The 16,002-nt window shown below is 58.3% G+C and overlaps 1 protein-coding gene across 1 annotated transcript in view; it reads right to left on the bottom strand.

Moving 5' to 3' along the window:
* The window catches only part of CFAP74 (cilia and flagella associated protein 74), a 57,707-nt gene extending 41,927 nt beyond the window's left edge, over nt 1-15,780 (bottom strand). The window contains exons 1-16 of the mRNA XM_068541146.1: nt 15,717-15,780; nt 14,709-14,793; nt 14,492-14,632; nt 14,106-14,204; nt 13,203-13,307; nt 9,778-9,924; nt 9,483-9,636; nt 9,320-9,412; nt 9,135-9,250; nt 8,915-9,025; nt 8,452-8,554; nt 7,879-8,036; nt 6,718-6,895; nt 5,519-5,701; nt 4,334-4,507; nt 3,897-4,015 (exon numbers count right to left, since the gene is read on the bottom strand). Coding sequence (XP_068397247.1) covers nt 3,897-4,015; nt 4,334-4,507; nt 5,519-5,701; nt 6,718-6,895; nt 7,879-8,036; nt 8,452-8,554; nt 8,915-9,025; nt 9,135-9,250; nt 9,320-9,412; nt 9,483-9,636; nt 9,778-9,924; nt 13,203-13,307; nt 14,106-14,204; nt 14,492-14,632; nt 14,709-14,793; nt 15,717-15,780 — 2,030 coding nt within the window. The remainder of the gene's footprint in view (nt 1-3,896; nt 4,016-4,333; nt 4,508-5,518; nt 5,702-6,717; nt 6,896-7,878; nt 8,037-8,451; nt 8,555-8,914; nt 9,026-9,134; nt 9,251-9,319; nt 9,413-9,482; nt 9,637-9,777; nt 9,925-13,202; nt 13,308-14,105; nt 14,205-14,491; nt 14,633-14,708; nt 14,794-15,716) is intronic.
* Nucleotides 15,781-16,002: the final 222 nt, after the last annotated feature.

Consider the following 16,002-nt stretch of genomic DNA (forward strand, 5'->3'; position numbering starts at 1 on the left):
CTGCCTCGCCGGGACTCAATTCACAGGAGATGCTCAAGGAACATCTGAGTGCCGGTTGTGTGAGTGAAGGGCTGAGGGAAGGAAGGAAGGGGGGAGGGGGAGGGGGGAGGGAGGGAGGAGGAAGGGGGGGAGGGGGAGGGGGAGGGAGGAGGAAGGGAGGGAGGGAGGAAGGAGGCAAGTTCCCAGGGGCCAACTCCAGAGGGACAGACGCTCTGGGGTGAGCAGTGGTCACAGTTCCCCCGAGGACACGTGCCAGGCCTGAACCAAGGATCTAGGGTTTTAGGATCAAGGTCAGGTGTGTGAGACAGGCAGGGAGCTGGGACTGTGGGCCCTGCATTCAGCTGGAGCCCTCTGAGCCCCACTTTCAGTGAAAGACCCAGGAAACAGCCCCACTTTCCCAGGGACACTTGGAGGGACTTGGTCTGGATTTGGGTGAGAAAAAGAAGCCCCCGCAAAATTTCTAACACAAAGTCCATTTTCACAAGGTTGGATTTTACCTATGTACTTTGTATAGAAATACACAAGCTAAAAATTTAATACAAAAATCTGTCCCTGGCTGGCAGCGTCCCCGTGGCACCAGGCAGAAGCAAATCCAAAACTCCTCGGATTGGGAGGGAAGCATTTTGATGTCAGACTAACAGAGTCCCGAGGATGGAGTCTCAGCCGTGGGAAGATCAGAACCCAGACTTCAAAGTCCGCACACAGACCAGCACGAAACACGGCGAGGAGCAGGGCCAGACCCCCAAGGACGTCAGGCAGTAGAAAGACGCAGAGAATTACAGGCGTGAGAAAAGAACAAGAAATACCAGTTGATCTGAAAAAGAACTTAGAATTTTCAGAAATGAGAAATACGGCAACTGAAATTAGACACATAATAAGCAATCTCAACAGCCGATTAGATACGACCAAGGAGAGAAGTAGTCAACAGAGGGACAGACCCCAGGAAACACTGAGAAACCTGCTCAGGGAGATGATGGGGCGGGCGGGATGTGAGACAGGCGTCAGGAGGTGTGGGGGCACAGAATAGACAGGGTTTGAATCGGAGCACAGGGGAGGTCTGTGAGGGTGGGAGGTAGGCGACACCTGAAGGGACAGGGCAGAGAAGTGTCCACAGCTGTTCAAAGAGCTGAACCCTCCAACTGGGAAGCACAGGGAGTTCTAAGCAGCCCTAGGAAAGATCAGTCCACACCAGACACACTGTGGTAGACACGCAGGACCCCAAGGGGAGGGCAAGCTCACGGCAACCTGAGGAAACAGCTCGATAACCCACAAAGACAGGGGATCGGACGGAACAGCCACAGCAGAAAACGGGAGACAGGGGAGTAAGGTCCTCAAAGTGTCAGAGGAAATGCTGCCGATAAAAAATTCTTGCTCCAGGCTTGGGGAGGGGCGCCTCAGGGTGGCCTAGGTGACAGTGACCACCCGACTCTGGGCCTCTGCCGACTCCTCCAGAAACCCGCAGCTCAACAGGAAGAACTAGCAACACAGGAAAGCGCCCCCCCGCTGTCAGCATGCCTGGAAGGTGGAGAACACGCGGGCGATAAACACGTGAGCCTCTGCAGATCCTGCGTCCGGGCCACAGTCGGCATGGAACGGGACAGCGTGTCCTACTCGGGGAGGCTGACCAGAGCTGTGGTCAGTGACGTGGACTCAGGGAGCAGCCCCGGGAAGGCCCCTGGGGGCAGAGGGCAGGGCCTTGGAGGCTGCAGCGCTCACAGCAGGAGCCGTGCAGAACTGGAAACTCAAGAGCCCCCGGGACCTCCAAACTGATGACAGAAGCTGGAGAAACCAGGATGGGGAGGAGAAAAAACTCTTAACGGGAAGGGCAAAATGCTCAAGGAGCAGAAGAGAAGAGGGTCCCACAGAAGACACAGCAATGGTCGTTACGTGAAAAATGAGGGGAAAACAAAATAGGAAAGAAGGAAGGATTACAGGGACCAGAAAGAAAATCAGACACAAAAGAGGGCCCAAGTCAGATATCAGTGGGGTCTCAAAGGAAGAAACATGAAACACTGGAACAGAGTAAAAATTTAAATACATTTGACCCACCTCCTAGAGTAATGAAAATAACAGAAATAAACAAATGGGACCTAATTAAACTTAAAAGCTTTTGCACAGCAAAGGAAACCATAAACAAGACGAAAAGACAACCCTCAGAATGGGAGAAAATATTTGCAAATGAAGCAACGGACAAAGGATTAATCTCCAAAATATACAAACAGCTCGTGGAGCTCAATATCAAAAAATACAAACAACCCAAATTAAAAAATGGGTGGAAGACCTAAATAGACATTTCACCAAAGAAGACATAACAGATGGCCAAGAGGTACATGAAAAGATTCTCAACATCACTAATTCTTAGAGAAATGCAAATCAAAACTACAATGAGGTATCACCTCACACTGGTCAGAATGGGCATCATCAGAAAATCTACAAACAACAAATACTGGAGAGGATGTGGAGAAAAGGGAATCCTCTTGCACTGTTGGTGGGAATGTAAATTGATACAGCCACTATGGAGAACAGTATGGAGGTTTCTTAAAAAACTAAAAATAGAATTACCATATGACCCAGCAATCCCACTACTGGGCATATACCCAGAGAAAACCATAATTCTAAAGGACACATGTACCCCAATGTTCATTGCAGCACTATTTACAATAGCCAGGACGTGGAACCAACCTAAATGCCCATAGACAGATGAATGGATAAAGAAGATGTGGTACATATATACAATGCAATATTACTTAGCCACAAAAAGGAACGAAACTGGGTCACTTGTAGAGATGTGGATGGACCTAGAGTCTGTCATACAGAGTGAAGTCAGAAAGAGAAAAACAAATACCGTATATTAATGCATATATATGGAATCTAGAAAAATGGTACAGGTGAACCTATTTACAGGGCAGGAATAGAGATGCAGATGTAGAGAATGGACATGTGGACACAGTGGGGGGAAGGGGAGGGTGGGACGAATTGGGATATTGGGTTTGACATAAATACACTACCATGTGTAAAATACATGGCTAGTGGGAACCTGCTGTACAGCACAGGGAGCTCAGCTCGGTGCTCTGTGACGACCTAGATGGGTGGGATGGTCGGGGGTGGGAGGGAGGTCCAACAGGGAGGGGATGTACGTAGACATGCAGCTGATTCGCCTCATTGTACAGTGGAAACTAACACAACGTTGTAAAGCAATTTTACTCCAATTAAAAAAAAAAAAGAGGGGCTTCCCTGGTGGCGCAGTGGTTGAGAATCTGCCTGCCAATGCAGGGGACACGGGTTCAAGCCCTGGTCCAGGAAGATCCCACATGCCGTGGAGCAACTAAGCCAGTGCACCACAACTACTGAGCCTGCGCGTCTGGAGCCTGTGCTCCGCAACAAGAAAGGCCGCGATAATGAGAGGCCCACGCACCGCGATGAAGAGTGGTCCCCGCTTGCCGCAACTAGAGAAAGCCCTCGCACAGAAACGAAGACCCAACACAGCCATAAATAAATAAATAAATAAATAAAAATTAAAAAAAAAAAAAGAATTATTGGATACAATTAAAAAAAAAGAAAAAGAAATTTAAATACAGAGTTGAAGTACACAGTCCCGAAATAAAAGATGGCTTTTTTCTTCACCTTGAAAAGGCACAAGGCCCTCCAGGGAAATCTTACCCAGAGTGGTCAACCTCAAAACACAATGAAGGGGAAAACATCAAGCCATTTATCAGGAAAACCTGGTCTGGTCTCAGGAAGGCTGAGGAGCCACTTTACAAAATGCCCACGGGGACCCAAGCTGAAGGTTTTGTGCCCAAAATGTGGGTCAAATAAAAAGGCTCTGATAACAGTTGCAGGGACTGAAGCATCCGCCCCGATGTGCCGCCCGCCTCCCCGCCCCGACCCCCTAGTACTCGATGTGGATGAAGTCCCGGAGGCTCTCCTCCACGCCCACCAGCTTGCAGTAGTTAATCACGTAGGTGGCGTTAATCAGCGTGATCTTTTTCTTGTACACTTTCCCGATATCAAAGTCCTAGGAAAAGCAGATAAAAAGTTACTGCTCCAAGTTTTCTGGCGGATGCTTCTCGGCACCTGACATCCCCGCCTGGGAGACGGGGACACCCTCCATGGTCTCGTAGGACCCCCGCCTCGGGCAGGAAGCGGCCTCCTGGGGACCAGTAGGTGGGGGTTCCCCAGCAAAGGGTCGGGTGGCGCCTGGTTCCTCCAGAGGGACCAGGAAGGTGTGACATCCCAGCCCCCCAGGACAATCGCCCTCCTGGGGCTGGTGTCTGACCCCTCGTGCGAGACCGGGACCTGTCCCCTCAGCCCCAGGCGAGGACCCTGGGCTCACCTTGAAGTGGATGAGCTTGGGCTTGCTGTTGAAGGGACACCCTCTGAACTCGCGCCTGGACGCCACCTGCTTGTGGATCACCCCGCTGCGCAGCCGCTGCACGGTGCGCGCCAGGACGTCCTTGTCCATCTTCGTTCCGCCCACAGGCTTCTGGTCCATGTCCTCCTTGGGCACCTGCGGTTTTGCGGGGACAGTGGCCGGCTCGGGAGCCCCCCCAGGCCTCTCCGAGGTCAGCTGGGGAGTAAAGGAAATGGACAGCCCGGAGCTGGGGGCCACCACGGCCACACGGGGCCGGGGTGGGGTGGGGTGAACGTGCGATGCCCGAGGCGGGGTGGGGACACCAGCAAGGCGGGGGAGGGGGTATGGCAGGGTCAGGGGAGAAACAAGGGGCCGAGCAGGACCATCCAAGATCCGGCGGATTTCCAGGAAATAATGGCAGAGGGGCATTTTCTAGATTTTAAAATCAGGCCAAGAGAAAGTTCTTGAAAAGCTCTACAGGAAGCAACATTTTTTCAGTGGCAAAAATAAAGATGCCTCCCTGACCGGCTTAGTGACTTGAAGAGGGACCCCCTGGGGCCCTGGCTCCCGGTACCCCTGCTGGCCCAGGGGCTGGCATCCTCCTGCCTCGCTCTCCTGGGTGGGAGCCGGCCTGCTGACCGGTGGTCCCCAGGGAGTGGCCGGGGCTGAGCAGAGCAGCGGCAGGCCTCCTCAGAACCAGCGGAACCAAAATGGCTTTGCCCTCAGAGCAATGGGAACCAACTTGTACACAGACCAAGGGCGGGCGATGTCCTCCCAGGTGGCTGCGGGCCTTGGTTGACCAGTGCAGGGACAGAGCCAGAGCCTGTGTCCTGCCGCATGCAGTGGACACTCGCTAACTTCTCGGCTCCCAGAGCTGTGCCTGCCCTTTTAGAACCAGGACGACCAGTGCTCTGGAACTCATGCCTTTTTCTAGCAACACACTTCCCCAGTAGTAAGCTGGAGAATTAGGACTTGGCCCCCACCCCTCGAGCCCCCTGCCTGCATCCCTCTGTGTGTGGCCACCACCGGCCCTGTGGTTGTTTGGGAGGGAGGTGGCTGGGAGGAACCGCAGAGCAGCCCCTGCGAGGGGGGCTGCCACGGTCGCTAGGACAGGGAGGAGACGTGGGAGACGGATGAAAAGATGTGGCCGCGTGTCCGAGGGGCTACCTGGTACGGCTTGTAGTCCTCCTTCCAGAGCCCGGGGATCTCCGGCTGAGCTAGTGTCTCCTCTGCCCGGCCAAGGCTCCCCCTGTCCGCCTGGACGGACTCACTGGACACGGCCTTCACCAGCCGAGAGGCTTGGGGTAACGCAGACCTGCCCTCCTGGAGTTGGGGAGAGGAACGCAACAGCTTATTCTAGAAAACAGAGATTGTACTGACCGGGAGGAAGAAAGTACGAACCCTCGGGACTCCAGGGCCTTGGCAGACAACGCAGCCCCGCCTGCACTCAGAGACCAGAGCACACACGGGTTTGCAACTTCTATTTACAGCATGAGTGTCTCTACACATCGTGAAAGCCTGGTCTCCAATGCCCACAAGAGCCACAAAACACTGACTTATGGCTACGCCGGAACCCCCTTCATGGACCCTCAGCTGCTCTAGGGCCAGACGGGGCCTCCCTCCGGGGACATCAGGCTGGCACAGGGACAAGGACGGAGTGCGATGTTGCTGCAGGCGTGAGAAAGGCCCCACGCGGAGAAGGGCAGGAGCACGGCTGGGGGTGAGGGGACAGAGAGGCGCGGCTTCGGGGGCCACCCACGAAGCAGCCTGGGGGTCGCGGCTGGCGGCGCATTGCTGGAGCCAGTGACCTGGGCCTTCAGGCTGGGGGCGCACAGGGCAGAAGTAGAAGGGCTGCCGGGCTCAGGATGGGGTCCCGACGTCCCTACCCCACACCCTCAGGGACAGGTAAGCAGGTCACCTACGGGACGACCGGCACAGGGCCGGCCCTCTATGTGAGGACTGAGTGCGGGAATGGAGGGAGGTGGCCCGGCCCCGGGGCGAACATGCGTTGGGGGTGGACGGGGGCACACGTCTCCCCTGGGCCGTGATGGGCCTTTGGTCACCAGCCTGGCTCTGGCACCTGGGGACAGGTAAGGTGGCCCAAGACAATCCTGTTCAGGGGACATGTGGCGGTGGGGGGCTGCGTCTCCAGGCGGGCAAGGCGCCAGAGACCAGGGGGGGAGACGCGAGGGACATCGAACACGTGCACCGGGGGCTGGGGCCGCCCGGCGACCGCAGGCTGTGCCTGCGCCCAGGCGAAGGGGCGGAGGGGCAGGAGCGCTGTCCGTGGTCCTGATCTGCGCTGGCCGGTGCGGTCCAGCGTAGCAGGGGCGTCCGCTCACCGGGGGGCAGCAGGGCGGGCCCGCCGTGCTCTTCCCGGCATGGAAGGCGGCCACGTAGCTCCAGGTCCGGGCCCTCAGGATCGGCCGGCCCGCGGGTCTGGGGGGCGAGGGCCGCTGCTTCCTCCTGCCCTCCTCCGCCTCCTCCTTCAAGATCCGACGCACAATCTCGTGCTTCCTGAGCTTCTGCTCCTCCGCGAAGGCGCTGCAGGAAAACGCCGTCTGGGCTGACAGCCAGCTGCGCCCGGACCCCGAGAGGCTCGGCCCGCAGGAGCCGACGGAGGGAGCCCAGGAGGACGGCCGGGCCAGAGAGCCGGGACGCGAACCTCCGGCCCAGCGCCGTCCCCGCCACAAGCCTCGACCCCGTGAGCTGCCGCGTTCCCCACTCCGGGTTCCCAGGCGCCGCTGGGCGCCCTGAGGCTCAGACCAGGGCAGCCTCAGGGCTGGAGGCCGGTCACTCAGTCAGTCATGCCCGCTGCTCCTTGCTGGCGCCTCCCACCTGCCAGGACTAAGGGCTCCGAGGCAGGAGGAGGTGCCCCCGGGACCCCTGCGGGCGGGTGATGACCCAACGCCGGGGCTGGCACTCAGGGCACCACGACTCCCCAGTGACAGGACCGGGCGGCCACACCTGGGCAGGTGCTGACAGTGACCATGATGGGCGGGGCTGCTCATGGGGGAAGGGACAGGCCCTCCAGGATGAAGAGGAAGTGACAGAACCTTGTGTGCAAGGCTGGGCTGAGGCGAGAGAGGCGGCCACCTCACTCTTGCATCTTGAGAAGCCCCCGGGGTGACCCCTGTCTCTCAGGTCGGCTGCAGCCTGGGGAGCTGAGAACGGGGAACTTGCAGGCCGAGGGGATCTTAGGGGATGACGGGGTGCAGCGTGGACTGAGGCAGCACTGAGCCCCGGTTTGGGGGAGCCCAGAAAGTGAGCCCCGGCTGCCAGCAGCCTCTGGGAGGGAGGAGGCGACGGCTGGGGGATGCCCGGGGCAGCAGGGGCAGTGGGGGCTGTGCCTGAGGCCCAGGAGAGGTCCCGCCTGCTGGGGGCTGGAGAGCAGGGTGTGGAGGGCGGGGCTTGCAGGATGGGGTGGGGGGGGGAGGGGGAGGCCCAGGGAGAGAGGCAGCCTCGCCGCAGGTTGTGACAGACACACCCGCCCACCGCTCTGGGATGCCGCCCCGCCAGGCCCTCACCGGTTCTGGGCCTCCAGCTCCTGGCGCCGGCGTTGATGGCAAAAGTGCTTGAAAGCGTCCCCACCTTGGGCCAGAATCACCTCCTTCTCGGCCTGGGCCTTCTGTTCCGCCACCTCTGCCTTGGCCTGGCCCCATGCTTGAAATTTCCGGAGTGTCTCCTTGCGAATAGAGAACACGGAGGTGCCAGCCTCCGCAGGTGTGCGCGTGCACAGTGGAGCTTTCTGTGGGCTGGGCGCCCTCAAATCGTACCAGAGACGCCGGAGGTCAACGTTTGTGGAAATCACCACGGCTCCCACCTGCACCCGCCTCCTGCAGCTGCCCCCTCCCCCAAATCCTCAGGGGCTTCCCGCGGCCAGAGCCCCGCCGTCTCCACTGGACTGGAGGCTCCCTGCGCATCCCTCCCGCTTCCCTGGTCTAACTGCGCCCCAGGCCCCGGGGGGGTATCACTTCCCCGGGGAAGGCCCAGGGCTCCAGCACTCGCCGAGCCGAGCCCGGGTCCCCCTGCAGCGCGGGAGCCTGTCCAAGGGCAGGTGGGCGCGTCCTGAGGGGGTCGGCAGGTGGGGCCAGTCCTACCCGGCTGGCGGAGATGCTGTTCTTCAGGGTCAGCACGGCGTCCCTGCGCCTGCGCATGCGCTCGCGGGCCTCCCGCTCCTCTTCCCGCTGCTGCTGGCGGACCCTGGCGGGAGGACCTGGTCATGCCCCGCGGGCACCGGGTGGGAGGAGCCGCAAGGAAGCAGCCAAGCGCGGTGACGTTAAAGGCAAGCGGGAGAGAGCGGGGCTGCGCGTGAACCGCGAGGAAACGTGAAACCCGGTTCTCTAGACTGGAGTCCTCGTCTGAAAACAACGGCCATCAGCTCAAAACTGAAAACACACACTTATTCCTTCTGGGTGATGAGGTGACGGGCTCCATGATAAAATCGGAGAATTTCAAAGCGAAGGCAACTGATCCACTTTCTCAGGTCTTCCCCGTGTGGGCGGGGGTGGGGGTGAGGGGAGGGGCAGGAGGAGAGCCGCGGAGAGAAGAGAGCAGCTGTACCTCCCCAGGGAGGCCTTCAGGAACTGCACGGCCTTCCGATGGTTCTTCTGGGCGGCTTCCACCAGCTTCTGGTGCCTGAGCCCGCGCTCCTTCTGCAGGCACACGGATCTCCTGCAGGGACACGGGGCAGCGGGAACAGGGACACGTCCTGTGCAGGCTCGGCTGCAGAGGGCCTGGGACCAGGGCCAAGTGCATGAGGAGGGAGGGCCCTGCGCTGTGCCTGGTAGGGGGCGGGGCCGTGGGGACCCTGTGCGTGTCCACAGGCTCGGATCCCACGGAAGCAGCAGGAAGATCTGGCAACGGGTTGGACGAGGTGGGGAGTGGGAGCAGGAGGGCCTGTGAGGACCCCGTACGGGGGGCGAGGGCGGGAGGGCCCCTTGGGGGGGGGGGAGGCCTGCAGCACACCTGGTCCACCTGCCCCGCCCTCAGAAGCAGCTGCCCGTGGCGAACGGGCGGTGTCGGGGCCTCAGGAGGACAGGCCATAAGGAGCGGCCAGAGCTGGGAAGAGGGCGGGGCGTCCAGGAGGGAAGCGGCCATCAGGTCAGGGAGCGAGCGTGGCCCAAGCCACTCTGCCCAGGCTGGGGCTGGGTGGGCAGGGGCGCAGGCGTGGGCCGGGGGGGGGTCGCAGGCGTGGGCCGGGGGGGTCGCAGGCATGGGCCGGGTGGGGGTCGCAGGCGTGGGCCGGGGGGGTGTCGCAGGCGTGGGGGGGCTCAGGCGTGGGCCTGGGGGGGGGCGCAGGCGTGGGCGGGGGGGGCGGCAGGCGTGGGCCGGTGGGGGGTCGCAGGCATGGGCCTGGGGGTGGTCGCAGGCGTGGGCCGGGTGGGGCGCAGGCGTGGGCCCGGGGGCCCCAGGCCTGGACCTACCGCACCCTCAGCAGCCGGTTCCGCTCTGCCTTCCCCGAGGCCCCCCTCTCCGGGAGGCACCTCCTGGCAGCCGGGGCCTCCGCTCGGGCCGACTTGCGGGCGTCCTCCAGCTGCCTCTCCTGGATCTCGTTGTGCCACATGGCGCTCCTTGCAAACGGGAGGCGCTTCTGTTTACGCTGGCACAGGGGCTGGAGAGCCGGGCCACGCCCCCCGCGCAGCGTCCACTCCAGGGATCCGCCACCGAGTCTGACCAACACCCAGGCCCCTTGTCTCCCGCAACACCGCCGTGCTCTGCCCCTGCAGCCCTGCTCTCTGGGCCCAGGGACGCAGTGACCGTGCCACATGGCACCCGCCACGAGCTTCATGCTTTGCTTACGTGCCTCTCATTCCCGTGAAAACAGGCTCCCCGAGGCAGGGACTCCAAGTGTTTTACTCACTGCTGACCCTACATGGTTATGTCGGGGTCTGGCACTCAGCAGGTGCTCAGTGACCGTGAGTGACGCCGTCTAAGCCACCGAGCCCCAAGTTCACACGTGCCCCTGAAGGAAGCCCTTGGGGACAGCAGATGCCTGCTGCGTGGCCCGCCTGCCCTCAGCCCACACTTGGGGGGACTCATCGACGTCCCTGCGGCCTGGGGTGCCCTTGAGCCTGGGCACACAGACTCTGGCAGCAACATAGGAGGGCCCTGAAGGCATGTCCCCCCGAGAATAGGTTCAAGGGGTCACTACGCTGTCCAAGGGGATGCTGACTAGGAAGGGGAACCGGGTGGGCTTCCAACGGGAGCCAGTGAGACCCCCGGGCTGCCCTGCTCAGGGGTGAAGCGGACAGCAGTGGACTCTACGGCCATGAAGGGAGATACCGGCCACGCACGAGGACATGAATGCCTCTCATGGCTGCTGTGTGGCATGGAGGAGACGGGCACGGGGAGTAAACACTGCAGGGTCTGCACACTTAACACTAAGGGGCAGAGGACACCCGCGGTCGCCTGGGGCCAGCACTGCTGATGAACAGGATGCACAAGGGACGTTTGACATGCATTTTCCTGCATGTAAATTAGACCTAAATAAAGCTGATTATAAATGGGCAGCAGCCACTCCCACATGAGGAGGGGCAGGCAGGTGGGCTACGGGGGGTCAGGGCCGGCCGCAGCGGGGCAGGGTCAGCAGACTGGTACTTGGCGGGAGGAGAAGCGAGCGAAAACACTGAAGGTAATGAGAGACAGGTTCCAACTGTCGGAGAAGAAGTGTCCCATCAGACAGGGGAGATGAGGGTGCACCTCTGGTTCTGTTGGAGCTGGAATCACGGGTGCCAACTCCTGGTTCTAACGCAGACACACAGAGACGTGCACATGCTTCCCAGTGGGTCCACCTGGCGCCCAGCCCTAGGTCCCTAAACACCACTCTCCCCTGTGAGAAACCAAGGCTCCGTGGACAACCGGCTAGGTCCGGGACTGGGGCGGACAGGAAACAAGTGGGCTAGGAACACGTCGTTACCCCAGAAAGCACTCGAAGAACCACAGGGAGCCTGCTTGAAAGAGGTGCTACTGGCCCAACTGGGGGTGACTGGAGCATAAAAATAAATAATGATGATGGGGCTTCCCTGGTGGCGCAGTGGTTAAGAATCCGCCTGCCAATGCAGGGGACACGGGTTCGAGCCCTGCTCCGGGAAGATCGCACATGCTGTGGAACAACTAAGCCCGTGTGCCACAACTACTGAGCCTGCGCTCTGGAGCCCGCAAGCCACAACTACTGAGCCCGCGTGCCACACTACTGAGCCCACGCACCTAGAGCCCGTGCTCCGCAACAAGAGAAGCCACTGCAATGAGCAGCCCACGGCACCGCAACGAAGAGTAGCCCCCGCTCGCAGAAACTAGAGAAAGCCCGCGCACAGCAACAGAGACCCAACGCAGCCATAAATAAATAAATAAATAAATAAATGAATGAATGAATGAATGAATGATGGAGCAGGTTATAACCCACTGCATAGAACAGAAGTCGAAGAGTCTACACTGACACATAAAGAAACATGGGGAAGAGAACGCTGTTCTTTACAGCGGAACGCTAACTCGTACATTTAGAAGGAATTATGGAATTAGAAAATCGCCCTTTGGCAACCATCAGCATAACTGATTCAAGCGAGAAGCATCAATAAATGCAAACACCAGAGCGTGAAAGGGATGAGGATGGGGTCTTCCAGTCTCACAGTATGTACCACAAATTCCATGTTAGTTTCCAAAGGAAAAGCATGACTGCATTGAAGAAACCCTGCATGGGACTTCCCTGGTGGTCCAGTGGGTAAGACTCTGTGCTCCCAATGCAGGGGGCCCGGGTTCAATCCCTGGTCAGGGAACTAGATCCCACATGCATGCTGCAACTAAAGATCTCACATGCTGCAACTTAGACCTGGTGCAGCCTAAATAAATAAATAAATAAATAAAATATTTTTTTTAAAAAGTGTAAACTTTAGGGACTTCCCTGGTGGTCCAGTGGTTAAGACTCTGCGCTCCCAATGCAGGGGGCCTGGGTTCGATCCCTGGTCGGGGAACTAGATCCCACATGCCGCAACTAAGACCCAGCGCAGCCAAATAAATAAATAAATATTTTTTAAAAATGTGTAAACTTTAAAACCAAAAAAGAAACCCTGCACACCCCATCTCGATCAAGTGACCAAAGTTCCCCCACTGGAAATGGGACCGGTGGCCATCGTGAGCCTCGTGGGCGGGCAGCACGTGGGGGATTCTAGACCACCGCCCCGAGGAAACATCACACAAAGGCAACTTGGGGGACCTTTCCTGGCCCGGATGCTTCAAAACCGTCAAGGTCACGAGCGTCACGGGAAGACTGAGGGTCTTTCCTACTGGAGGTGGGGCGACCCCATGCAACCCCCCAGGTGTGAAGTGTCACCGGGATGGTGGGGAGAGCAAGGGGACACTGGGGGCTCTTGGTGCTATTTCTGCAACTCTTCTGTGAACTTGAAATTGTTTCAAAATTTAGAAGTTTTAAAAAAACCTAAATGGACCATACAGTGATCCGACACAGGCAGGGCCCCGGGGGCTTCGCGGCGCTGGTGCGGACCAGCCCGGTGCCGGCTGGTGCAGAGAGGAAGCCGCCAAGACAAGCTCCACGTACAGGATTTGACACAGCGCAGCCGTCTCCTTGCCGGGGTGGGGGGAATGCTCGCAGAAAAGGTGTAAAGCTCTTTTAAAAATCGTGCTGGTCGTTCTATGGAGGCTCAAAGAGCAAGAAAAAAGGAAAAAGAAGCTGATTTCACAGTTCCTGAGAACTCAGACAAACATGGAGAACGCGCAAAACACTTAAACAATGGAAAGTCTCAGCTACCTTTCAATTTTTAGGCAGCTTGAAAGCCAAGCACAAAACGTCACTCTTCATCTTCAAACCCGTCCCTGCTCGACGGCCTGGACTTACATGCTCTCCTGCAGCACGGCCGTCATCTTCGCCTGCAGGTCCCTCTCGTTCCCCAGCTCTGAGCACAGGCGCTGGGACGCTGCCTCGAGGCGACCCACGGCTGCCCTGCAGAGGGCAAGTGGGTCAGGGCCTCAGGGGCTGCCGGCCTTCAGGCTCAGCGACGCCTTCGCCTGACTTTTCCTCTAAACTGGTCGACTGGGAGGGCAGGGCTGTGGCCGAAGGAAGGCTTCTCCTGGGCCCACTTCGTTGATCTGACCCCGCTCCCGCCCCCTCCCGCCCCCTCTCCACTGGCTTCTCATTCTTACAAGGATGGGGAGCCGGCCCCCTGGTTGCCATCCCCTCAGGAAGGACCCAGCACACTCACCTAACGACTAGAAGCATCTCGGGGGCCAAAAAGCCACTGAGAGACCCTCCTGGCCGAGCCCACTCTGAGATCTCCTACTTCCTCTCCCCCTGCCCTCCTGGTCACCCAAGCCAGTTACACTCTGAGGTGTAGCCACTTCGTGGGGGCGCTCAGATGAACAGAGAGGTGCACCGCCCCCCAAGACACCCCTCTAAGGGCAGGAGCGGGCGGGGCATCTCTCGGAGGACGGCCTCGGGGGACACTGACCAGAGGGCTCTGCTCTGCAGGCACGTGGCCCGGCGTCCTCGCCTGCTGCCCCGGGGCCCTGCGCTCACCGCCCCACCCCAGCCATTGTGCCACTGTTCCTACCACTCACGTCCCAGCCTGCAGGTCCCCTCCTCAGGGAGGCCTCCCCTGGCCACCTGCCTCGAAGTGACCGCCCCTCCTGACTCGTGGCCACCTGACTCCTGATGTCCACTTGGGTTGCCCGATTCCCACACGGCCGGGAAGTGGGTCCGCCCCCCGCGCCCGCCGGCCCCAGGGCCCCACCTCCGACCTACGTGTTGCCCGCGGCTCTCTCCGCGGCCAGGTCGGCCGCCACGCTCTCCTGCTGCTTGGCGAGGAGCCCCATCCTCCGGCGGCAAGCACGCAGCTCCGCCCTGAAAGTTGGAGCCGGCATCGGTAAAGGGCTCCCTGCACCCCAGGCCCTCCGATCGGGGCGGGGCCGGCAGCTGGCACAGGCTCTCCTGTGGGCATCTCAAGCGTTTCTGAGTAAAGTTTCGTGATGTCATCAATTTGCTTTCAAGTTTCAACTTTTCTGTGTTTGAAATTTTTCTTCGCAGACATTAGAGAACACACTGCAGTGTCGCCGCCAATCGGACAGGAGTGGAGGGCGGCGAACCCCGCACAGACGGGCCCCGGCCAGAGCCCGGCCCGCCCCGCTCACCTCGTTTTCTGAATGAAAAGGTCTTTCTCTTCATGCAGCTGCTCTAGGTGGCTCAAGTCCCTCCGCAGGAGTGAGGCCTGCGTTCTGTCCTGGACGGCTGGTCTCTGCTTCCTCTTGTCTGCGTTCTGCTCTTTCCCTGGACTTAACGCGGAAAGGACCCCCGCTGCCACCGCGTGGGGAGCGCGTCCTGCCCCTCCCCCTCTCCCGGGTTAATTACCAGGAGCTTCCTGGGTCCGCCTTGTTCTCAGCCTCCCCAGGGACAGAGCCCAGCACAAACTCCGGATCCTCCAGTTCATCTGCTTCTAGAAATAGAGTGAGAGTTAAAACAACAGAAAGCAGATGGAGACCTTCACGCCTGAAGTTCCAGGGTAAATCCTGACACACACGCAAACTGGGCAATGATGTGATGGCGGCTCAGAGCAGTGGTTCTCAGAGTGTGGCCCAGGGAACCCTTCCAAGGGGTCTGCAAAGTCAAAACTATTTTCATAATAATAGCAAAACACTATTGTCTTTCCCACCCTTGTTTCATGAGCGTAGAGTGGAGTTTTCTAAAGGCCACATGACAAGATATCACGGCAGACTCGTCAGAGGCAGACGTGAAATCCAGCTGCCTGCTCTTAAACCAGGCCCTTCATGCTACATACAACAGGTTCGTTATCGCCATTTTAAGCAATAACAAAAAACTGGGGAACTACAGTCAGCCACTGAACTTCAAAGTCTCAGCCACGTGGCTCTTTCTTCTGATTAAACACGGAATAATATAAGCTACCTTTTTGAGAAAAAATCTGAGTTTAAAAGATGTAGTCTCTCTGAAAAAAGGAAATTAAAGGGCAACTATTAAGCACATCGTTTGTCTTCTGTGGGTTGAAACGTGTCTTATCTGTGAAAAGACCTTTTTTTTTTAAAAATTTTTATTTATTATGTTTTTTTTTTTTTTTTTTGGCTGTGTTGGGTCTTCGTTTCTGTGTGAGGGCTTTCTCCAGTTGCGGCGAGTGGGGGCCACTCTTCATCGCGGTGCGTGGGCCTCTCACCATCGCGGCCTCTCTTGTTGCGGAGCACAGGCTCCAGACGCGCAGGCTCAGTAGTTGTGGCTCACGGGCCCAGTTGCTCTGCGGCCTGTGGGATCCTCCCAGACCAGGGCTCGAACCCGTGTCCCCCGCATTGGCAGGCAGATTCTCAACCACTGCGCCACCAGGGAAGCCCTGAAAAGACCTTTCTTAATTACCATCCTCCACAAGGGGGGCGTCGTCCAAAAGCTTCTTAGGGAACAGGCTGGCATCTTCTTCCATCTTGGGAGGCAGAAATTAGCTACAAAAATTTTTACAAAACATAGATGACACATTAAAAAAAACCTAAAAAACCGGATTTCATAAGAGTTAACAATTTCTCTTGTAAAAAGACATTAAGAAAATGAAGAGAGGCCACAGAATCTGAAAAAATATTTGCAGTACATATATGTAACAAAGGTCTTGTACTCAGATTATATATAAAGAACTCCTAAATAACAGCAA

The sequence above is a fragment of the Eschrichtius robustus genome, chromosome 3 (assembly GCF_028021215.1).
Source record: "Eschrichtius robustus isolate mEscRob2 chromosome 3, mEscRob2.pri, whole genome shotgun sequence".
In the NCBI taxonomy this organism is placed as follows: Eukaryota; Metazoa; Chordata; class Mammalia; order Artiodactyla; family Eschrichtiidae; genus Eschrichtius; species Eschrichtius robustus.